Raw genomic sequence first — 25,562 nt, 5'->3', positions numbered from 1 at the left:
CGTCTCGGTCTAGCGTTAGATGAGATTGACGATGACGGCGTATGACATCACCACGCTCAGCAGGGGCTTGGAAAACTGTTAAAACAACAACAACAATCAATCCCTACATGCATGTGGATTAAGCCTCGAAAATCGGTATTTTCCCGATGGTTCGGAGGTGTTCGCCGCATTCAACAACACAGGCCAACAACCAAAAAACTTTTTCGTTAATTTTAACTAATTACTTTGTATTTTGGTGTCCTGATTACGAAAAAAAATTATTAAAAAGTTATATCCCCCATCAATTTTTCACATTTTACAATTAAGTAAAAATAAAGTTTATGTACCAAAATGTATCGGATATATTTCACAGTCCTGCGAGGTATAGTTTCTAAAACGGCTATGGGTGTTTCTTGAAGGTTTTTTTATGCTGAAAACGAATATGACCTTGACAATGCTCCAGTACGTCAGAATTTTTGGCAATTTGAGGTTAAATAGTCAAAAAATGCAGATTTTGGCCATATTTACAATTTTTTTTGAGCAAGGTAAATTTTTTTTTTAATTTTCCACAACAACATCGCAAAGTACTACTCTTTAGCCTTAAGGTCCTTTTTTTAAAATATTTTTACGATTAATATAAAAAAAGTTTTTCTATTTTGAATTGGAGATTTTTAGATGTGCAAATTCAACCTTTCTAACTCTCTAACGCCCCTGTAAAGGGCAAATTCAAAATAGTATAACTTTTTTTATATTAATCGTAAAAATATAATTAATAATATAAAAAAATACCAGTCTAACGGTTAGACGCGATAGAAGTGAAACCTTCCGTAAAACAAACTGAGGGAGAATGAAAGCAGCATTAGGAGCGGGATAATTATAGGTTCATTATAATATTACTATAAAGTTCATATTTTATTTTCTTCATTTTAGGTATTATTATTCATCCTCAATGTTTTCAATTTCAACAAATGATACGAGTGGCTTATGATAGCTAAAATATGATACAAATGCTTTGGTTTCGATGTTGTCAACATATCTTTGAAATACCGCGCCAATTGTTGTTTTTGATCGTGTTGTCGATTCAGTGCGATTATTACACATTTTTAAATTGAATATTGTATTGAGAAAGTCAATTAAAGGAACCGCTGTGTCCAATGCAAAATTTACGGTAAAATCGTCACTTAAAATCATTGGAACTTTATCGTAATCTTTTCTAAGTATCCGCGATACTTCTGGTGTATACTTTATTAAATTTTCGTGAATGAATTCCGTGATGCTATTTATTGATTGATTCGGTGAAACATAAATTGCCACAATTAAAACTGTTTTTCCATTGCTCAATCTGGTTTCGCATGCACATATTTCTCCCACTTTAGAGAGCTGAACAGACAGTGATTCTAGTTGCTGTGCATTCAGATCTATCTGTGGAGTTACAATACGAGCACCGTCATTTTGATTGTGGTATATTGCAACACCGCCTGCAATTCCGGTAAATATTTAAAAATGAAAATATTTACGAATATAAAAATACGGACGCAATACAGCACACGCGGTTGCTATTATGAGCGTCGTAACGCGTATATTACACAGACGTACTAACATACACACAAACATTCGTAGGACGCTTGATCTTAGCAAGTATTAGGTAGTGTAGCATAGGTATACATATTGCCTTCTCGCTCACCGTGGCTCCGTAATACGCAGGCGCGCACACATACGTACTAGCATACATACAAACATACATACGTATGACGCTTGAACTAAACACCAAAGCAAGTAATAGGCAGTGTAGTATACATACTACAATACTCACTATACTAGCGTGGCTCAGCAGTACGCAGCCACACACATATACGTATATCAACATATAACGCTTCGTAGTGTCGCTTTTTCGTTTCATCGAGTCTCAAAGCACTCCCAACGATTCTAAAGAAGTTTTCACTTCAAAAACCTTAAAGCTAAAGAGTAGTACTTTGCGATGTCGTTGTGGAAAATTAAAAAAAAACTTTACCTTGCTCAAAAAAAATTGTAAATATGGCCAAAAGCTGCATTTTTTGACTATTTAACCTCAAATAGCCAAAAATCCTGACGTACTGGAGCATTTTCAAGGTCATATTCGTTTTCAGCATAAAAAAACCTTGAAGAAACACCCATAGCCGTTTTAGAAGCTGTAAAAAAGCGAGATTTTGCAGGCCTGTGTAATTATGCAATACATATTGCGACCCTGTTACTTTTTTTATGGCTTGTTGCTGATACTCAGCTGATTCGTTGTCGCAATATTGCAGAAGTCATTTGCCGCCGAACGTGTTATTTAAAATTATGAAATTTTGCGCTGAAAAGAATAAAAAAAATATTAAACTTCAAAGTAGTTAAGAATTTTCTACTACGATTGATTAGCTAATGATGACTATCAGATTGCTAACAGTTAACTGACAGAACGCGTGACGTTGGCATTTTGCAAAAATTATTGATAGAACTTTATTACAACTCGAATACACCCTTATACAGATGGCGCGAAATTAAACACCCTAACAGAAGATTCACCATTTTATCTAATGGCGTCATGCGTTAATCATATTTGACATTTGTGAACTTCCTTCCTAGCACTTGTTGGCAAGAGAGATTCTACGTTGGATTTCTAGGCTGACATTATTATCGGTGTTAATGCTGGTTCCTAAATAAACGATGGTGGTTTTCAGCCTTTCACACAATACACTCGTTCGAACCTTATAAGCTATATTTAGAAAACTAATCCCTCGATAATTAGCACAGATTGCAGGATCACCCTTTTTCTTGATTGGGCAGAGCACACTTAAATTACAATCAGCAGGGGTATGGGGATCTTCACATTCTCTGTGCCATGCGCAGCTGTTACTATTTAACAGGTTCGAGAAGAGTTCCCTCCATAATTTAAGTATGTTCTGGATATCAGTCACCAGATCGCCGTCTTTGTACTTACAGGAAATCGCCCCGGTCTTTAAATCTTCTGTAAGCTGCCGAACTTTCTGGTAGGATTTTCGGTCGTTGTTTCTATTGGCCTCGCACTCACGTATTTCGGCCTCTCGTTTTTTCTGTCTGATAATACGTCTCTCTTTCTTTCTTAGCTCTCGGTAGCGATCCCACATGGCGCGTTGCGCCCGATCGCAGCGTGCCTCTATAGGCAGCATCTTTTCTTTCTGCGGATGCGTTGCATTCCTCGTCGTACCAACTATTTTTTCGGGCTCGCCGGAATCCGATTTCATCTTCGGCGGCGGTACGTAGGGAACGAGAAATGTTGCTCCATTGCTCGTGCATGCCGGTTTGTTGAGTAGTACACTCTGAGAGCGGGAGTGATAGTCGAGTGGCGAATCTTCTGGCTGTCTGTTGTGATTGCAGCTTTTCGATGTCGATCATTTTTTGCATAGGTAGATGTACGTTTTTTGCTGCATAGAGGCGTGTGCGCAGTTTGGCTTTACGAGGTAATGATCCGAGTCGGTGTTGGGTCCTCGGATCGTACGTACATCTAAAACACTAGAAGCGTGTCTTCCATCTATCACAACATGATCGATTTGGTTTCGCGTTTTTCGATCAGGAGACAGCAACTTTGCTTGATGTGTTTTCTTATGCTGGAATTTGGGGCTGTAGACTACCATGTTTCGGGCCCTGGCGAAATCGATCAACCTCTGTCCTTTACTGGATATTTCGTTGTGTCGGCTGAATTTTCTGACTGTAGGACCAAAAATTCCCTCCTTGCCCACCTTGGCATTGAAATCGTCAAGCACGACTTTTATGTCGTGGCGGGGGCAGCGCTCATAGGAACGTTCCAGGCGCTCATAGAAGGAATCTTTGATCTCATCCTCCTTCTCTTTCGACGGGGCGTGGGCGCAAATGAACGAGACGCTCGTCCACCGGAGTGAATGACAGTATTTGGCGACGAAGTCTCTCTCCCACAACAAATCCAAGACCGAATTTGCGCTGCTTTACATGGCAGCAGTAATAGACGTCACAAGATCTTAAGTTTTTCCTGCCTCGCCCCGTCCATCGCATCTCTTGAATGGCAGTGATGTCAGCCTTTACTATCACACGGACATCAACCAGCCGGGCAAAGGCACCTTCCCAATCAAAGCTGCACGCTAGGTCATCTCTGATCACCAGGGATGGCTATAACGTGCACAGACACGATCGCGAGCGCGACAATGGTGGTGGCTTAGCGTTTATAGTCCACTACATAGTGCAGTATCGTCTCATTGATGAAGGCATCGACCGCAGGGACAGCACCTTAGAATGTCAAGGCATAGCTGTCCGGACAGGCGATTCCGAGCTCGAAATATTTAACGTATATATACCCCCTGTCACCTGCTGCCCGGCAGGATATCACCCTGATATAGGTGCGCTCATCAGAGGTGAAAACCGATTGGTTGTAGGTGACTTCAATGCGCATCACGATCTTTGTCATTCAAGCCTGCCAAATTATTGTAGGGGACAGCAACTGTCAGAGCAGATAGACGATTCGACATTCAGCACTGTGAACGACGACGCCCCCACCAGGGTAGTGGGCAATTTCAGCTGCTCGCCTGACCTAACAATAGCTAGCGCGGGTCTGATAAATATCATAACATGGCGACCTATGCTATCGCTTGCATCAGACCACTTGCCCATTATCGTCTCGATTGAGAGACCTGCCGACTTTGTTTCCGCGAATCACCGGTCCTACTTTAACTTTAAAAAAGCTAATTGGGCCGGCTTCACGGAATTCACCGAGGACACCTTCGCCGCTCTTCCCATCCCCACTGATGTGCGCGTAGGCAAACGCGCATTCCGCAAGGTGCTCACAGCTGCTGCGGCTCGCTTCATTTCCCAGCCGAAGCAGCCAGCTTAGCAAACGAGCGTGACCACGTACGCCAGACCGATCCCGATGATCCCCGCATAAGGGATCTCAATTTGGAGATCCGGCAACTGGTAAATCAATACAAGCGGACTAAATGGGTTGAGCACCTGAAGACCTGTAACCTCACCTCTGGGGTGAGTAAGATCTGGTCCACCGTTAGGTTCCGAACCCGACGAAGCACAACGACAAGGTGGCTATCACCTTCAACGATTGCACTTCGTCGGACCCAAAGAGATGCGCGAGCTATTTTAGCCGGCTTTTTATACTGCATCCTCCGGCCGACAGAACCAAACGTCGTGCTACCAGAAGGCTGCACAAACTGACGAACGACAGTGCGCCACTTACTTTCTCCGGTGATGAGGTTCAGGGGGCCATCAACAAATCGAAATCATCAAAAGCCATTGGCCCTGACGGACTAAGCATCTGGGACCTCTGGGAGTAGGATTCCTCACAAGGGTCTTCAATCTGTCTCTGGCCACTCTCATCATCCCTGACTAGTGGAAAGCAGGGAGAGTGGTCTCACTACTGAAACCTGGGAAACCCGCCAACCAAGGCGAATCTTATCGGCCGATAACTCTCCTTTCGCCAGTAGTGAAGACACTTGAAACCCTCCTACTCCCAATCTTTACGAAAAACCTAGCCCCAGCCCCACATCAACACGATTTCCGACGAGTGCATAGCACGACCACTCACCGCCATAAACGCCCAGATAAACCGCGGGCTTAAATAAAACCGCCCCTGCGAGAGGACTGTCCTATTAGCGCTGGACCTGAAGAAGGCTTTCGACACAGTCAGCCATTCCACGCTACTAGATGATATTTATCAGTCGACACTCCCGCCAGGGCCGAAGAGGTGGTCCGCAAACTATTTGAACGGTCGGCACTCGTCAGTGATTTTTCGAGATCAAACATCAAAGCAGAGGAAGATTAAGCAAGGTGTACCGCAGGGTGGTGTCCTTTCTCCCTTGCTTTTCAACTTCTACATCTCGAAGCTCCCCCAACCACCAGCGGGAGTTTCCCTGATCTCATACGCTGACGACTGCACGATAATGGCGTCGGGCAATGACATCGATGGCCTGTGTTCCAAAGTGAACAACTACCTCACCGACCTTTCTCGCTTTTTCACTGCGAGGAATCTCCAACTTTCCCCCACCAAGTCCACGGCGACCCTCTTTACCACCTGGACAAAGGAGGTCAAGCTGTCCCTTAAGGTAAAAGTCGACGACACACCAATTCCGACGGTAAACAACCCCAAAATTTTGGGTGTAACCTTTGACAGCTTGCTCTCCTTCTCTGCGCACACAACCGCAATTACCACTAAAGTCCAAAATCGCAATACGGTCCTCAAATCGCTTGCCGGCAGCAATTGGGGCAGAGACAAAGAACTGTTGCTTTCGACATTTAAGGCAATTGGTCGGCCGGTTTTGAACTATGCTGCGCCTGTCTGGTCGCCTGGAAGTAGTGACACGCAGTGGATAAAGCTACAGACATGTCAAAATACCGCCATTCGGACAGCGACCGGTTGCCTCCTGATGTCCCCTATTCAACACCTGCATAACGAGGCACAAATGCTCCCAGTAGTGTAGCATAACAAACTGCTCAGCAAGCAGTTCCTGCTTGGATGTTACCGCAGGTTTCACCCCTGCAGACACCTGCTTGAGGCTGAGCCGCCTCCCAGGCACGTCAGGAGAGACCTTCTAGACTACGCTGACGAAATCCAGGACAAAACTGACCGCAACCTACTGGACCGGACAGTATTTAGACAGTCAATAAACGACATTCACCGGGAGGCCGTCACGACCTTCATGAACTCCCGTCCTGTGAATGCCGTAATCGGAGTTCAACCACCACCTATTGCAGACGAAGAGCTCCAGCTTCCCCGTGAGACTCGTGTAACACTGGCACAACTACGTTCTGGATACTGTAGCAGGTTAAACTCCTACATATTCAGAATTGACCCCGACATTCCAAACACATGTCCGGCATGTGAAGGTACCCCGCACGACACTAACCACCTCTTCACATGCCCCCTAAAACCAACTCATCTAACACCCCTCTCCCTCTGGACCCAACCTGTCGAAACAGCATGTTTCCTGGGCCTACCCCTAGATGAGTTAGACGAAGACGACCGGTGATATGCCCTACACTAGCAGGGCTACCATTACTGTTAAAACAACAACAACAAGGCACCTTCCCCATTAAGGGACCGGACATGCCAGGTGCATGCCCTCAAATTGTTAGTCTTAGTTCGTTTGCAGGAGTCGTCATCCGGGTGTTCGGAAGCTACCTAGAGGATTCTTGGGCTAATCCCGGAAGTTGTGAGGCGTATGGCGCAGAAGCGTGGACGATGACAACATTCGATGAAGCGACGCTTGGAGTGTTTGAGAGAAAGATTTTGCGCAAGACTATTGGACCTTTGCACGTTGGCGATGGAATGATGAGCTGTATGATCTTTACGACGACATAGACAAAGCGCAGCGAATAAAGATCCAGCGGCTTCGTTGGCTGGGTCATATCGTCCAAATGGATACAAACGCTCCGGCTAGGAAAGTATTTGATGCGGTACCAGCTGGTGGTAGTAGAGGAAGAGGAAGGTCTCCTCTGCGTTGGAAAGATCAGGTGGAGAAGGACTTGACTTCACTTGGTGTGTCCAACTGGCGCCGGTTAGCACGAGAAATAAACGACTGGCGCGCTTTGTTAAATTCGGCAAAAATCGCGTAAGCGGTTATCGCGCCTATTAAGAAGAAGAAGAACAAGACAAGAGGGCGTAAAGGACGAAATAAAGATTTCTACAATTCAAAATTTTTTTTTTTATTCAATGAAAAAATTATTCAAAAACAAAATTGGATGATTAATGTCGCGCCACTTTCTACAAGGAGCTATAATAACGTTCTATATATTATATAATTTCTGCAACAATGCCAACTTCACACGTCCTGCCAGTAAACTGTTGACAATCTGGAGTGGGGAATCCAATAAATGTATTTATTTTTGCAGAAGTTGGAAAACAACAAATACAGAGCATCATAAGACGTTAGAATAAAATACACGTCACCAATTGGCCCATATATCTTTCACATCTGACTAAGGAAGAGCTTTAGACTCGACCAAAGGGGATACGCGCCAGTTTGGGGCAAACAAAGCTACCATCACAACATTGTAAAATATACATAAACTCGCAAATTTGAGGTATAACACTCTAAGTGGGATTCAGTTGTAGTAACATAAAGATTTCCTTCAAAATCAATTGAAAAAAATTAATTTTTTGCACAAATAATTTGTATTTATAAATTAAAATTGTTTTAGAATTATTTATTTTACAATATTATACTTCCATTTTGCAATAATTTTTTATGCTAAGATTTTGTTCGGCACAAACAAATCTCAAATTAAAGTATGTAGATAGATATTTTTATTTATTTTTTATTAACGTTTATGCATTTAAAAAAAGCTTTGTTCAATGCTATAAAACTATATTGCTTCGCTGTGTGTATAGTCTTGCTGTACTTGTATTGTACGATATATTGCAACAGTAACCAAATTAACAAAATTCTTTTAAACAAACTTTAAGAAATATAATTAGTGAATATACACAATATATAATAGGTATAATATTTATATATTTTTATGGTATGTATATGCTTCGCTGTTGTTACAACTATGTGTACTATGTATTACGTTATGTATATACATATAAATAAATCAAAATTACTCCACGAACTTAGTTTAGCTTTAGACGCAATAATTCATACAACCAACGAAAGAAAAATGAAAAAATTAAAAAATCTATTAACTGCCTTAGACTACAAAATATTACATAAATTTACATAAGTGTAGGTATGTATAGGTACAAATCTATTCAAATATATACACAACTTGTGTACACTATGTGTATATAATATGTTTTGTGATTGTAAACGTATAAAGACCTTAATGAACTGTGTGTCTTGACTGAATTGTTTCGTGAATTGTAATAAACAAACCATGTATCTACTAACTACTTCGCCCGACAGTCCATTTCGCATTATTCGCACTACACTTAAAGTCAACATTAGCATATCATAATCATAATCACCATAAATTGTCCATTTCGTAATACAATATATTTTTCTAAACGTGCGTAAACTATATATATATGTATATAACAAAGGTAAAGCAACTTAAGTAGGAAATATTCAATGAAAATGGGTTCGGATATGTGTTTTTTCTTCATCTTTTTTTTTTCTTTATGTACCCACACTACTTAAAATATTCCCGCATATATTAAACATTTAAAATTGTTTGCATTATACGAGTAGTATGTAGAGGTTCACTTGTTGTTGTTGTTGCGGTTGTTCTTGGTATTGGCAAGACGCTTTTACACCGCTTCAAATGGCATCACGTTCCCTTCGTCGTCATCCTAACTGTTTGGTTGTGTGTGTTTTTTATTTATTTGTTCGGCGCCAACCACTCAATATTCTTGGTATGCACAACGCCGCCATCACCGCTGCCGCAACCTCCAAACCTCATTATCGTCACAGTTGTGTATGGCGTTGCCTGCGTTCTCGCACCGGTTAACTATTGCACTTATTTATTGTTTTTGTTAACATAATTTTATTGTAGGTTGGGTGTTTGCTTTCAACCGGCATAGGCAACTCAGCGTGATACTCTTTGATGACTTTTTTGATTTGGGTTTTCCTCTTTTTATTGCTGCTCTTGTTAGTTGCAGTAGCTCTGTTTGTTGTCTGTTGTATTTTGTATTATTGGTGCTTTTTCGGTGTTTGCTGCTACACACACATACCTAGTATTTCTCACGTCGTCGTCCGTCTGGTTTTTCTGATTTTATTTTTAGTTGCAATTGAATTTATTGACTTGTTGTTTTTGCTGTTATTGTTTTGTTTTTATAGTTTTTGCATTGGCTAGCTGGCTGATGCGGCGGCGGCATTGTTTAAAGCTATTGGACTTTTATGCAAATCAAAATGTATTATCATCTATTTGCATTTCCAATTCGATGTCCGAAAGATTTACCTCACGCAACGAATTTATGAACATATAACGTGAAAAGTAAATATATAACCAGCGGAACCATTTCATTTGGGACTTATGCTCACGCATGGCGCGGCGTATTTGCGCCGCCTCATCCCAGCCCAGTATGCACCTGTAAGAGCGGAAGAGTTAATTTCTTTTAATTGCGATACAAACTGCAAAATAGGTAAATAAATTGCTTATGGGGAAAGAAATTGCAGAATTGCATATGTACATATATAATAATAGATATTTGAGCTAACCAGCAAGCCAAAGGTTATTTATTTCCAGTCAAGGACTATCATTTCGGCAGCATTCCCCAAGGAAATTGTATGAGTGTTTTATGCAAATACAACAGGAACTCCTAAACTGTTAACTTTAAATGAATTGCCTACGACAATGGTGAATTGTAATTTTAGTTTCAATTTAGTTGAATTTTGTAAGAACGTGATATATGTATGCATATGCTCAGACATCTATGTGTTGCAAAGCATACAATGCGTGAAAAAATTACACTTGTTGACCTACTTAAAAAAAAAAAAAATTGTTTTTTATAAAAGAATTTCACAATACATGATACAACAAAGTGAAGTCATAAATGTTGTATACATATGTATATGTACTTAAAGAAATACACAGAATGCCTAAAATTGTCTGCCCTTGGAGCACAAAACCACAACAATTCACGCATAAATGGATCAAAATTTATTTTTAGATCGCTAAAAGACGCGAGCTACTAAAATATATTGCGTATTTACAAAAATTAATACAGAAAGGCTAAATTCGAGCATGGAATAGACATGCCATATCAGACGTACATCATGATAAGATACCGATAAACAATTTAAATTTGTTACACTTACCAGTAGGTCGAAATGCAGCAAGTACAAAGCAAATCGAAAATTGATATATATTTTCTTAATATATTTATGGAGTCCAGTGTATAAAATTTACATTCTGCAAAAGCAAAATAGTAAAACAGATAGAGTAGTCAGTATCAGCATTCAAATTAATTAGTTATTCATTACATGTTCACAATGCGTCACAAGTCAATTTGGCTTATTCAAAACCTTAGCAATAATGACGCCCATAACTACATATATTTAAGTGATATACGCGGCACGCGCCCAATCAAGTACATCTCTCTCATCAATCGCTGCTAGTGTTCGCTATACACTTACCTTTTGGTAATAAATTAGTTAAGCACAGCGATGCCGCTGCGAAATATACAGCGCTGTGATTTGGATGCTGACTCACACCGTCTCGATCGAATGTACAGACCGCTTGAATGTCAAGACTTTCGACGGTGTGTAGTATTATGTTCGCTACCACCGGTGCCTTCCATTCCACATTCGGATCATCTGGCAGGTTTGTCGCATTCACCATTATGATATTGGCCGCTGGAACGCCCAACATTTCACACGAACGCCATAATTCCTCTCGACGTAATTGTGCTTGTTTCTCATAGTTGCCTATAAAAGAGGTGCATTCTTCATATAATTGAGTGAAGTGTAAAAAAAAAAATTTAAGGGTATGGATTCATTATCCAAATGTGGGCATAATTCAAACAATTTCTAAGACTATGCAACTGAGATTACATATACTCACCATTCGACAGGCACAACACGTACACCTGGCAGCTGGAGCGATGTGTCAACGTATAGATTAGTGGACCGAAGAACATGCATTCATCATCCGGATGTGAGGTCACCAGTAAAACGCGTTCTAATTTGTGCTGTCGCGGAAAGCGAACGTTGTTGATCAATTTGCACCAACGCCATAGTGGGCTGTTGCTGCGCGTTGTAAGAAAAATGCCCAGGCATACTAGCAAGTACACCAGACAAGCGTAAATAATATGCTCCAGGGCTTCGATTGCTGTCGAACTGAAGCGTCGATACGAGAGTGTCGCCCAGTGCAGCACGTTAGCACGCCACGTTTCTTGTAATACAATCAAAGCTTGCGTCTGATTGTCAACCAACTGATGCAAGAATCGGCCGCTATCTTCGTACAATTGCAAAGTACTTGCACTAATTAAGTCGAACACTTGATTCAGCCAGGACAATTTCATTTCATTTCAAATGCCGCGCGCACTGCGGTTTTTGGTTGTATCGGGTTATGGGGAAAAGTTGCTCAGTCGTGAATTACTCGTCCCACTTCTAGCTGATGGGCTTCTAGTTAGTTTTAAACTTGAGCTGCTTGTTTGTTTTATGCTTTGAAAAGTTATCTAGCGGATATACGATTTACGGTGGTCGAGGCAAGACAAATGTTTCCAATTATGGTATTAGGCGATTTTTATAATTTTATATTCTTTTTTTCGTTGGCGTTTTCCAGTTTACACACTAAATAAATTTGGCCGAATTGTACATGGCGAGGCGTTTCTAAAGCGCGTTAAACTATTTTAATTAAGAATATTGAAGTTTGGAGGATTGTTTTGTTTCTGCCGCGCACCTGAAAGTCCACATTTGCTTCCTATTAATTTTGGTCGGCTCTTTTGGTAAATGGCAGATACAGGTAGCAGCTGTTTTCTGTTTTCAATCGCAGCGTTGCCGGTTGCTTTAAAGAAATAAAACAAAAGATTAGAATTGAATGTAATCACGGATTACGGTGACAGAATACAGAAGGTGGCGCCGCAAACCGAAAACCGCTACATTATTTTTCGTTGTCTTGAAACGTTTGATGTATTTCGAAACTTCTAGAAATTTTGCGATATGCATCCCGATCCAGCAATATTCCTTGCTACACGTTCAATAAATATTGTGATATAATATAAATATAGTGTCAGTAAATACTGAACGTCTAACATGCACCTCAACCTTAAAAGTTTGCCTTAACTGTGAATTGCCTAATTTTTGGAACGAAAATTAAATAGGAAGTTGGGGAAGATTATACCAAAACAAATGTAATTTAAATATTCTTCTAGTGAGAAATTTAGATATAAAGTAGTTAATTTTTTGATATTTTCGATATCTTCCGATTTTTTTATATGCCTTCAAAAATTTTAGTATATTGACAATCGGCCCAAAAACTTCTTTTAAGGTAAGGGTTTATTTTTGGATGAGTAAAATGTTTGTGTTCAATGGCATTGCTAATTTTATTAAAATTAACAGATCACGAACGCAACAAAATGCTTTTATGTTCATTAAACCAGTAGATGTCGCACATGAATCCAAGTCATTTGAGGAATATGGCAGCCCAATAACTCAACTGTTTTCCTGGCATTGACAGTTGCTGTTGCTGTCAGTAGATAATTTGTGGTAATTTTTTGCACGATTTTTACTGGTGTGAATAGTGAGTAGGAAGGGAGAAACATTCTGAGTGATTTTGTACTTTAATCGTTATCTTTATTCCATTATTAATGCCCTGCATTATTTTAAACGAATTAAAATCGAACGAAGTACGCGAGTGACGTGTACAAATAAAAAATAAAATAGGTTTTGTATTTTGGTGAAGAATTTAAAATTATATCAAAGTATTGGAGAAAAGAAGAGCTGCCAACAACAAAAACTCAACTGCTGCGACATTGCTTGTGCGAAAACAAAGGAAAAATTTGGGAAGTAAAGCAAGCAAGAAATCAATAAAACTGACTAGCCATAGAAAGGATGAGTTTTCAAAAATCCAGGAATAATAAATAATTAAAAGGAAAATATTTTAATGCGAAGAAATAAGCAAACCAAAAGCGAGTATCAAACCATATTGAACTTAATACGGAAGTGAATATCTGCAAAACAGGACTACGTCCTTGCCAGATGTGACACGTGTTTGAATAGCAGCCGGGTCTGAAGTTGAGGAAAGTGAAAGAATCGTTTAAAGTGGCAATTTATTTCGCTATTTCATGCATTTTGTTTTTGTTGGTGGTGACGCATCATTGGACTTAGTGATCGCAGGAAAATATATAAGAACCTAGTTTTAAGTATCACCTTTAGTTTATTTTGCCTCTACGGACGGCAGGTGTCAAATAATATAAAATAGTGTCAATGTCGTCCACCAATCAACCATTGGTACAATTGGAAAATGTCGACTTAATTAGCACATTATCTGAAGATGAAGCTGCAGCAGCTTCGGCGGCAGCAGGCACACAAGGATTCGACGCAGCTTACGGGTCAATGAACGCCAACAAGCTGGTAACGCAAGTAGAGGTAAGAAAATATTTGCTAAGGAAAATGAATGAAAGAAAAAGTGATAATATAAATCACTAGGACTTAAATAAAAAAAATTACCTCTACACTTCTAGAAGACCTTGTCTTAAGGTTGAAGAAATGCTCAAATATCTTCTGGTTGTAAGCTACCAAAAAGGACTTGGTCTTCTCTACTATTTTTAGTAAATTTAGTTTGTCTATGCACACAAGGACTAGTAAGGACTTAAGGATGGGAATTTGCTCATTCCAGAGATTTCTTTATAAATCCTAGCACATAAATCCTCTGATATATGCCTTTTAGTGTTTTCGAGGTATCTGTATATCAATGCAAGGTTCACTCTTCAAATTTCCCTTCAAAGATAGGGAGACACAAATTTGACTTGATGTCCAGTTCAATTTTGAATCACACACAACGATGCGATCACTTGCGTTTCCACGACAGTCGGTTCTACGTTACCGAAACGACCCGGATTTATATCCGGCCAAGGACAGTCACTCCAGCAGCATTCACCGTATGTAAGTATGGGGAATGTTTATGCTGCTACAACAACAACAACATGCGATCACTTTTACTTTGCCAAAACGTTCCCTAGCCATTTTAAATAGAGATCGCTTGGCTGACTGTTGAATGACCATATGACCGCTTCGGTGCTAGCTCGAGAGCCTCCTCCAACGCAGCTGTTGGGCTGAAGCGCATGGCCCCCAAGATGCGTACCTATGCTAGGCGCTTAAACTAGGGGGAATAAGTATGGCACATTTATTCTAAAGAAATACTTGCAAAATTTTACACAATACATTGAATTTAAAGTTTGAACTATAATATTATATTTACAGTCCGCTCGTATTTTTTATTCGTAATAGTATTTATTGCTATTGTTATCACTTTCTTGTACGTATTTTTCCTTTTTCTGAGGTGAAAATTATTTCTCTAACAATAAGAAATGTACTTGCACAAGACCTTACTCTTGCGAACAAATATGTACATATCTCCTATCTCCTTTCCCCCCTCTATATATTGAAATTCACAAGAATCAACTTTGCTATCATGTGTGTTTGTTTTCTTTTATACTCGACAGATAAATACAATTGGACTTAACAAAACAAAGAAGAAAAAGAAAAAATCTAAAAAAAAGTCACGGCGAGAGCAAATTTTGTTATCAGTCGACGACGATTCCGATGATGATGAAGAAGCCGATGCTGATGATGGTGATAGAGGTGAAGGCGGAGGAGATGTCAATGGGCATCTTGCTAATGCTCGTGGCAAATCAGCCACTATATACAGCGATGCAGACGGTGATGATGAAGATGATAATGAAATTACCGTCGGCAATGGCATCGCCAATACCGATGAGCAAGACTTTTTCAACTCGCTCAATGGACACTCACATCATAGTCAACAACAGCAAAATCGTCAATACCAGCAGCAACATAAGCAACGACAGCAAAGCCAGCTTACAACGCAAAAACAGCTTTTTTTGCTAGAAGAAAGCATAGCACATAACAAAAGCAAGACGCATAGTTTCATTTCGCTCTCACCTAACAAATCGCCAACGCTGAGTAATGGACTTGTTACCAGTGCTGTCGCTCAGCATCAACGTGTCAGTAGTGGTGACAGTCAAAGTGGAACTGGTACTGGTGACAGTCGCAGTAGTAGTAGCAGAGCGAGTAGCGCGAGCGGGAGTAATCATAGCGCACGCACTACACCAAAATATGGCAGTAGAAGAGCATCTCCAACGCAGCAAGCTGTTGTAAATAATCGTTTGTCGCCATTGTTGTCATCAACACCACCGTCAGTGGCAGCAGCGTCGCGTAATTTTCAAACGAAGACCAATCAGCTGGTCTCGCCAACGCTACATCGACACTACGACAGCGCTGACGACGGTGACGAGATCTGTCTAGTGCCAGAAGTTGATTTCGAAGTCGGTTCCATTATGGATACAGGCAGTGATAATCGGGAATCGCAACCTTTGCTAGGTGGGCATGGATACGGAGGCCGTGATCACAATGAACTGGTGGTTAATACATTTATGGGTGAGTGCATAAGTGCGAAAAATTAACTATCCATAGCTAAAATAAACGGGGATTGCAGCAGACATCTTTATGAAATTGTGAAATTCGCGAAAATGTATGCACAGATGATTGCCGTCTCCGAGTGCTACACATTCAAATGCACATGGGAATAGTTTTGTGAGCTTATGCCATAATAGTGTCATAGAATGCACTCACCTGTGCGCATTCAATTGTGTATTGTGGCTTCGTTTTAGCCTACATTAGAGAGCTCCACTTACAAACGTTTAAGAAAAAAAAAAAACTTACTCGCGCATGGTTGTTGGTTTGTTATGGCTTCCCTACGTCAATGTGTATTTCCCTTAGTCTCAGTTGCATTTTATCTGCTCCAGTATACAAAATTATAAAAATATAATTCTGGTTATACTGATTTGCAATAAAATATGTACGTTCTAGTTGCTCTTATTCCACTTTGCGCCGTCCAACTCTGTGGGGTTTTGTAGTTTATTTTGATACTTGCAATTTTACTTGCACAGCAGACTGAATAGCTTGTGAGTCACCGTTTGTGTATTATAAATTGTTAATTTAATTACAGTGGCTAATAGATCGCACAGGGAGGCAAAACCCGCTGTTAAGCTATTAAATAAAATTAACAGCAGAAATTCCTTCTATCGCAATATGTGTACATATACATACATATGTTCAATTAGCACATATATCCTGTTTGGGCGCGCTTTTCCTGCGATTTGTGCCTTATATCTTGGTGTACGAAAAAAGAATGAACTTATAGTTAAATGCTGCCTCCAAATGTTGGATGGTTTTGTGGCACAAATGCACTCGGAGACTTGCCGCTAACCAAACATTTTGCAGGATTCAAAAGTTGAGAGAGCAAAGTGCCAGTTCAGAGCGAGAGAAAAGATTATTTTGTGTTGGAAATATTTTCGCTAGAACGATGTCATGAGCTAATTTCTACTTTCCTAAATGTTGCCGGGGAACAATTTACGTCTAGCTTAGTTTTTCCTTCCTTGGATACACTTTCAGTTAGAATTTGCTTAAAAACTATAAACACAACCAGCTGATTAGCTTTGTTCTATCTGTTTTTGCTAGTGATGGCAAATTTTGCTTTCGTTGACATTTTCTGATATTCTTGCTTTCTCTAATGTAGAATCTTCGGAGTCTGGACCTTTGCTTCGAAACTCCTTCGAAACAATTATATTTTTTTTTTCTTCAACTTTTTTGTAAAGTTCATTGTATTCCTAAATAATTTATTCTTGAGCAAGCATATGCCATTCGGCATCCAACGAGCTCAATGCAAACTACTAGGGAAGTGGTCGCCAACCTTTTCAATGTGTTGAGCTACTTTCAAGATTTTGAAATAAACAGCGAGCTACTTGCACAAGCCAACATAAATTAAATAATACACAGTTATATTCGACATACAATACATGTATTTATTTTACTAATATACGTTCTATATATAATAAACTTATGACTTATAGTGCTTATACTTATGCATAACTACATCCATGTTCACACCTATCAATCGTAACAAAATTTTTTGCAGTCATAATGGCAAATCACAAGCGACTTAAAAAAACAACAAAACAGTAATAGTATTATACATTATTATATAAATAAAATATGGGCAGATAAAAAGAGCATATTTAATGAGAAGGTTGACATTCTGACTCATCGATAATTTTTTTAATATTTGCAGTATATTTGATACAGTCATTCGAATACACTTATCCAAATGTATGTATATCTGTAAGCCGATTGCGGTATTTATTTTTAATAAATTTCATATTGGAAAAAGAAGATTCACACAAATAAGTTGAACTGAATAACGCTTTCACTTTCAACGCAATACGACATAAAACTGAATACTTATCTTTACTTACTAAACTCCATATACATTTTGTATTTGAACCTAAAGATTTTAAAGTCAAGTCACTTTGAAAAGCAATCAGTTCCATTTCTGTCACAGCAATGTCTTCGCCAAAGTTGTTCATAACACAAGTTGCAAACTGTTGTATATCAATGTCCATGAAGGGTGAAACAACAAATTGCGTCACTAAAGCAATTTTGCTGAAATCCTTGAAACGATTTTTAAAGTTTTCCTTCAAGTTAGAAACTATTTCCATATGATATTTACTGTCATAGGGCTCTAATAGATTTTTGGATATCTTTTCGGAAAGAATAGGAAAATGCTTAGTATCGCGGTTTTTTAGGTTTTGTTCCCTAAATTCAAGTTTTGTAGCTGCCTTGAAGCTGCAAGTTAAGCTCATCTAATTTCTCTGTAATGTCCACAAGAAAACCAAAATCTCTGAGCCAAGTCGAATTTTCCAGTTCAGGAATCGGTTCATCGCGTTCTTTGAAAAATTGGAGTATAGCAGGCAGGACATCATTGAAACGTTTGAGCACTCGTCCTCTGCTTAACCATCGCACTTCAGAGTGAAGAAGTAGCTCTCCGTATTGACAGTCAATTTCATCAGCCAAGGTTTTAAATAATCTTCTTTGTAACGCTTGAGCTCTAATCTTGTTCACAATTTTCACCACCAGTTTCATAACGTTGTTCAAGTTTAGAAAATTTCCACATAATGCTTGCTGATGTATAATACAGTGGTAACTAAGAAATTGTGGAAAACTTTCATCCTTATGACATAGCGCCACGAGCCCCTTATCACAACCCACCATAGCTGGAGCACCGTCAGTTGTCAGGTCTACCATTTTTGATATTGGAATTTTCTCAGAAGAGATGAGATTTTTTTAATGAGACAACAGCTCTAGCCCAGTAGTATGTCCTTTGAGTGGAATAAACTTCAAAAGATCTTCTTTAATTGTAAAATCACTAAAAGCCATCCTGACAAATATGACCATCTGTGAGGTGTCAACTACATCTGTTGATTCATCTAGTTGCAGTGAAAAATAAATACAGCTATCTAAGTCACTTCTTAACTGTAAAAAAACATCATTGCTCATTACTTCTACTCGCCTCATCACTGTATTAGCAGAAAGTTGCATAGATTTTATAGCAGACACTATTTCGTCTTTATTTCTAAAGTTGGCGAATAAAGAATCTGCAGCTTCCAAAAATGCTTGTTTTATGATTTCCCCGTCTTCATAAGGTTTTTTCTTTTGTGCAATTATCTGGGAAACACGATAAGATGCTTCAGTTGCAGTCTTATTTTTGTCGATTGTTTTCAAAAATATTGACTGTTGTCCAATTAACTTGATTTTTAAATGTTTCAGTTTTTCTTTTCTGGTGGCAGAATTTAACGGGAATGCCTTCTCAAAATTCGAATGTACAGTTTTATGATGCCTCTCAATATTTCCTTTTTTAGGAACTGACACAGATGTATTACATAACAAACAAACACTTGCCTTTAACTTCTGTGAAGAAGTATTGTTCTTCCCATTCCGAATGGAAATGGTATGTCTTCGCCTTCTTACTACTGCTTGCCATAATGTTTCGAACTCTAACCCAACCGCTGCACGCAGAACGTTGATAATGCCGTTCAGTATTAAACAGAGCGCAATGTCGACGTGCATTGATGGAAAGAATAATGAGGTGGCGCCTATCGTGGTCCCGTTACTTTGCGCTCAGCGAGTTTGACAACTAGTTACGTGATTTTAGCTCCAGTATGGCCAGATTACCATTTTCGTAACTTGATTTAGCATTTTTTTTTTTGTTATTTTTATTATTTTGTGTCTCGGAGTTTTAGTTCTTTCTTCATGACATTTTTCTAGTTATTCGAATTAAAATGTCATGTTTATAATTTTGTAAAATATACATTTTTTAATAATTATTTAAATAATTCACTCAGTTTTATTTAGCTTTACTTTTTTTTAACATCTGGTGGCATTGCCCGCGATTGCAGGTGTTGTTGGTGTTCTTCTGCTTTCGGCAGTCAAATCTCTCTCTCGATACTGCAGTGTTGCCTAGCTTTGGATATAAAAATGCACTAAAATGCCCATTCAAAGAAAATAACCCAACAAATTTTTATTGAATCACTTAAAGAACTTTGTATGCGTGACAAATTGCCTTTAAAATGTGCGTTTTCTTAAATAAATGTGTTATGCTTATGTATAATTTAATTTATTGAAGTAATTGAAGTTATGTAACTAGATAAGGTACTCTTTTTGTAAAAATGTCAGTATGGTTTCTTTAGTATTTTCTGGTATTTTGTTGTTTATTTTTACAATGAATATAACTCTTAATGTCCTATGTCTCACTAAGGATTGATGACCGGAAGAAACGATTACATCTATGGTTTTAATTCGCATTCAATAAATTCAAAGGCTTTTTAAAATGTGTAAAAAGGTTTTCAATCTTAAGAAGAGTTGAGAGAGGGGCATTTAATATTTTTGCATAACCTTAAATGGAGCCAAAAATTAAATTCACACTTTCAAAATATCAAATTTTATAAAAACCAACTAATTTTCATTATCACTAAAATCTTCTCAGAGTGACCTTTTTTAACCTTTTTTTGTTTAATAATATAGTTTGTTTTTTAACCTAAAGTTTCGGTAGCTTTAAATTAAAAAAAAGAAACAAACACGAAACTTCAAAATTTTCGCATTTTCGGTATAAAAAAGCACTAAATTTATTGCGAAGAGCAAATGGTTGCAAATACTGCACAACTCAGCAAACGTGACGTCACGTACGCTCTGATGGGCGCAATCTTTTTTCTATCATTCTTGCATTGCGTATATATAAAGCAAAAAAATTCTCGAACACGCTAATCGGCTTCAGCCGATCCTAGAACGGAGACGCGAAATCGCTTACCGCAGTGTTGCCGCTGTTTATCTATTTATTATGAAAATTTCTGAAATTTGCTAATACTGGTATGATTTTCAGACTTTTGGATTTTTTGCAACGTGAGCAGCGCGAGCTACCAGATTTGCCTTTGCGAGCTACCGGTAGCTCGCGATCGACGGGTTGGCGACCACTGTACTAGGGGACTTAAATTGGACACGTCTTTCGAGTGCTCCAAGAAGAATAGTTTTCTGTAATAGTGGGTGAGCGTTAAGTAAACTGTACACCAGGCTACTCAACTACTATTGACTCGGTCATAAGCCGCAAATGGTGCTTAACCTTCCGGACAACCAAAATCGTCAATTGTTCTGGAAAATATAAAAAACACATAAAATTGTTTCAGAAGGTCCTAAAGTTAAAAATATGTAAATTTTTTGATAATGATATTTTGTAATTTTGAACAAATGGTGCTCAACTCAACGTTCCGGTCAAGCAAAATCGTCAGTTGTTCCGAAAAATATAATAAAATAGTTTGGGAAGGCCCTAAAGTTATAAATTTGTTACTTTTTGGAAATTGAAATTTTGAAATTTTTGTGGAAGCTTTTATTTTATACATAGAACAAAATAAGTTAATGTTTTTTTTTTTTTGTTGCCTTTCAAGCGTAATTCTAGGCCGACTTGATTTATATGCAGAATGTACTATAGGTATTAATCAGGTCTCGTTGATTTGTGTACCAAGACATGAGGGACACGAAGGAAATGCGAAGGCAGACTTTTATGCCAAAAAAAGGGCGGAACAACCCCATTTGCAGCTTCAACAAAAACAACCTAAAAGAAGAAATCAAAAAATTGATCCAAATAAAGACCAAGGAATACTGGAACGGAACAAACGTCCTTAATCCCTCTAAAAAGTTCCTGAACTTTAATACCAACAGAGCAAAATCTGCTCTAACCCTAGATAAAAAGGGCCTTAGATTACTTTGTGCAGCACTTACAGGCCACTTTGCCTGCAATAAACATTTCAATACAATAGGACTATCTAGCACTAGTTTATGCAGGTTCTACTGTGATGAAGAGAGTCCATGGAACACTTAATCATCAATTGTGAAGCATTAGGTCATAGGAGCCACATAATTCTGGGCTCGTACATACTAGAGGATGAAGTCTCACAAACTCTCCATCTTAAGAAGCTGGTTCGATTCCTCGCAATACTGAATAAATAAAATTAAGCACAATAGATCAATCTGGTCGCAGTGCAACCATTACCGTTACCATTACCATATTATTGTGGTAGGTATTTTTGCGTGTAGATTTCAGTGGTTTTTAGTTTCCATATACAACAACCATTAGAATAGAATAATTCATATCTTTAAGTCTTAAATTTGGTATTCCTATTTCCACCCTATGCCGAGACAACATTCTCTGTATAGTTTTTCTTCTTATAATATAAGAAGATTACTCACATATAACTAGATTATCTACTTTTTCGAGTTTAACTATCAGCCCGTAATTAAATAGCGAGATTACCCATACAAAATTTCTGTCCCGCTATCCGAGATTATAAAATAATCTTAGATTATAAAGATACTATTTTCCGTACAACCCTATGCTTACTGTGCTATCGATTATTATTATTACGAATAAAAAGGGAAACGTAAATGTAAAAACAAATAAAATGGATTCCGACAAAGAAAAGAGGTTTGTAATTAGATAAAAAAAGTTAGAGTACCATTTTAGTTAAATATTATTAATTATGCATTCATATTACAGAAAAAAGCGTGAGTCCATAGACGCTTGGGCCTGTTATTGCTTGTTGAAAATGTAATATCGAATTTTCTATAGACGCTTTGGCCTGTTACTGTTTATTATAAAATGTAATATCGAATTTCTTTGGCTTATTACTTCCGTAATTTTTTGCAATCTCAGTAGACGTCGTTTACAGATTTCCTCCAACTATCTATTACCAGCTACTAACTGTCAAATTACGCTACTTAATTAACTAGCCTGCTTCTTTTTGCCTTTTCTTCATATCGTTAATAATAAAGGGTGATCAATTAAGAGCTATCGAATTTTAAATTGAAACAAAACTACGAAAATTCAATGGGCAATCTGTAGTATTTTTGTGTAGAATCATTCATGAAATTTTTTTTAAAGATAATTTTGAATGACTCGCTTGACGGTCGGCATCTCGTGAATAACTTTAGCAATGTTGGCTTCCAATGCTTCATTCGAAGCTCGTTTATCCACAAAGCATTTAGACTTTACATACCCTTACAAATAAAAGTCCAAAGGTGTGGTATCACACGATCTTGCTGGCCAATCCACGGGTTTTAGACGAGAGATAAATTGCTCACCGAAATGATAACGCAGTAAATGCCGTGCTTCTTGGGTTGCATGGCTAGTAGCACAGTCTTCTTAGAACCAAATATTGTGGAAATCACGGGTTACAATTTCCGGCATCAAAATGTTGTTTATCATGACGCGATAGCGTTCGCCATCACTGTTACATTGGAGCGAGCCTCGTGAACGAGGACAAAACGAAGTACCTTCTGTCTTCAAACAAACAGTCGGCGCACTCGCGTATCGGCACCCACGTCACTGTTGGCAGTTATAATTTCGAGGTTGTCAAAGACTTCGTTTATTTAGGAACCTGCATTAACACCTGTGGGAACACAGATAAAACTGTCGTACAGGAACACACCTATACCTATCAATGTGGCCACACTGATTTCATTATTCATTTTTATTCACTATTCAACTTAATTTAACATCGTTATGAATTCTAAGAAAGAGATGATTCGAGAAGCGTTCTTGCAACTACAATACATATAAAAATTAGAGTTCTTTTATAAGTTTTAATCTTAATCTTGAATTTTCATAGAAAATAAAGCGTGTTAATTTTAATATAAAAGTATATGTGGAGTTTTATTCCCCCACATAATTGGTGACCCTTACAATTTACCAACACGCATCATGGAAACAGGGCAAACAGACATTGAAAAAACTGGCGATACTGACCCCGTCGTACACAGCGGAGCGTCCAACGAAGAATTTTTCGAAGAAATTAATACCTCCCAGCTACAAACACCCTTGGCCGCACACATCGACCGGTTCGAACGATTGGAGCTGCCACCGTTTTGGAGCCAACAAGTCCAATTATGGTTTGCCGCAATCGAGGCGCAGTTCCAGCTCAGGAAGATCACAGCGGATGCAACGAAATACTATGCAGTAGTCGCCCGCCTTGACCAAGACGCGCTTATGATTGTGGAGAATATCGTTGCGAACCCACCCTTATCAGATAAGTATACTGCGTTAAAGGAGGCTTTGGTCAACCATTTTGAATACTGCGTTAAAGGAGGCTTTGGTCAACCATTTTGAAATTCCGCAGGAGCGCCGGTTCAAAATGCTGCTGTCTGGAATTGAGTTGCGGGACCGACGCCCTACTGAACTCTTGGCAGAAATTAATCGGCTAGGAGGAAACAATCTGGAACCATCATTCGTCCGCTCCATGTGGCTGGATCGACTTCCTCTACAGATTCAATTAGCACTCACCGCCACTGGTGAACAGGACAATGCTAAACTCGCACAGATAGCAAACAGGCTTATGGCAATTCAGCGTGACTCCGAAAACCACTGCGTAATGCCAATCGCACGAGAGACTGTTGTTGTTGTTGTTGTTGTTAACAGCATAGGTAGCCCTGTCAGTGTAGGCATATCATCGTTCGTCTTCGTCTAGCTCATCTAGGGGTAGGCCCAGGAAACATGCTGTTTCGACAGGTTGGGTCCAAAGGGAGAGGGGGGTTAGATGAGTCGGTTTGAGGGGGCATGTGAAGAGGTGGTTAGTGTCGTGCGGGGTACCTTCACATGCCGGACATGTGTTTGGTATGTCGGGGTCGATTCTGGATATGTAGGAGTTTAACCTGCTACAGTATCCAGAACGTAGTTGTGCCAGTGTTACACGGGTCTCACGGGGAAGCTGGAGCTCTTCATCTGCAATAGGTGGTGGTTGGACTCCGATTACGGCATTCACAGGACGGGACATGTGTTTGGTATGTCGGGGTCGATTCTGGATATGTAGGAGTTTAACCTGCTACAGTATCCAGAACGTAGTTGTGCCAGTGTTACACGGGTCTCACGGGGAAGCTGGAGCTCTTCATCTGCAATAGGTGGTGGTTGGACTCCGATTACGGCATTCACAGGACGGGAGTTCAAGAAGGTGGTAACGGTCTCCCGGTGAATGTCGTTTATAGACTGTCTAAATACTGTCCGGTCCAGTAGGTTACGGTCGGTCTAGTCCTGCATATCGCCAGCGTAGTCAAGGAGGTGTCTCCTGACGTGCCTGGGAGGCGGCTCGGGCTCAAGCAGGTGCCTGCAGGGATGGGACCTACGGTAACATCCGAGCAGGAACTGCTTGCTGAGTATATAGTATACTAGCCCTGTCTAGTGAAACCCACGAGAGACTGTCGCCAGCAGTGGTATACAGAAGCAACTGGACGAGCTAGCCAAGCAGGTCGAGAAACTATCACAGAAACTTAACAGATCGACAGTGGGCGAACACAGCCAGAAACGCTTCAACAACTCGACAAACGTATCTCGCAGCACCACCGACAATACCTCAACATCCACGTGCTATTATTGGAGATTCGGCGAACGTGCCAAAAAGTGCACGCAGGCTTGTGCTTTTCAGGGAAACGCCAATCGCCCCCAGTAGACACGGCGGATTATTTGTAATATATATGACCGTACAACAGGTACGAAATTCCTCGTCGATACCGGCGCGGATATTTCGGTTACCCCACCTTCGCGCCAAG

The 25,562-nt window shown here is 39.4% G+C and overlaps 2 protein-coding genes across 2 annotated transcripts in view; one reads left to right on the top strand and one right to left on the bottom strand.

The window, feature by feature from the left end:
- Nucleotides 1-8,181: 8,181 nt before the first annotated feature.
- Nucleotides 8,182-12,369, bottom strand: LOC129252688 (N-acetylglucosaminyl-phosphatidylinositol de-N-acetylase). Its single transcript, XM_054890952.1, has 4 exons — nucleotides 11,458-12,369; nucleotides 11,031-11,321; nucleotides 10,713-10,806; nucleotides 8,182-9,982 (listed from the first exon to the last, which is right to left on the bottom strand). Exons 1-4 carry the CDS (start codon nucleotides 11,915-11,917, stop codon nucleotides 9,799-9,801), a joined length of 1,029 nt encoding a protein of 342 aa, XP_054746927.1. The 5' UTR covers nucleotides 11,918-12,369; the 3' UTR covers nucleotides 8,182-9,798.
- Nucleotides 12,370-13,098: 729 nt separating this feature from the next.
- LOC129250059 (phosphatidylinositol 4-kinase type 2-alpha) overlaps nucleotides 13,099-25,562 on the top strand; it is a 48,689-nt gene continuing 36,225 nt past the window's right edge. The window contains exons 1-2 of the mRNA XM_054889703.1: nucleotides 13,099-13,985; nucleotides 15,062-16,016. Of these exons, the coding sequence (XP_054745678.1) occupies nucleotides 13,824-13,985; nucleotides 15,062-16,016 (1,117 nt within the window). The 5' untranslated portion in view covers nucleotides 13,099-13,823. The remainder of the gene's footprint in view (nucleotides 13,986-15,061; nucleotides 16,017-25,562) is intronic.

Source organism: Anastrepha obliqua, chromosome 1, assembly GCF_027943255.1.
Source record: "Anastrepha obliqua isolate idAnaObli1 chromosome 1, idAnaObli1_1.0, whole genome shotgun sequence".
Classification (NCBI taxonomy): domain Eukaryota; kingdom Metazoa; phylum Arthropoda; class Insecta; order Diptera; family Tephritidae; genus Anastrepha; species Anastrepha obliqua.
Note: the sequence above shows the minus strand (reverse complement) of the source record. Positions and strands in the feature narration are given on the sequence as shown.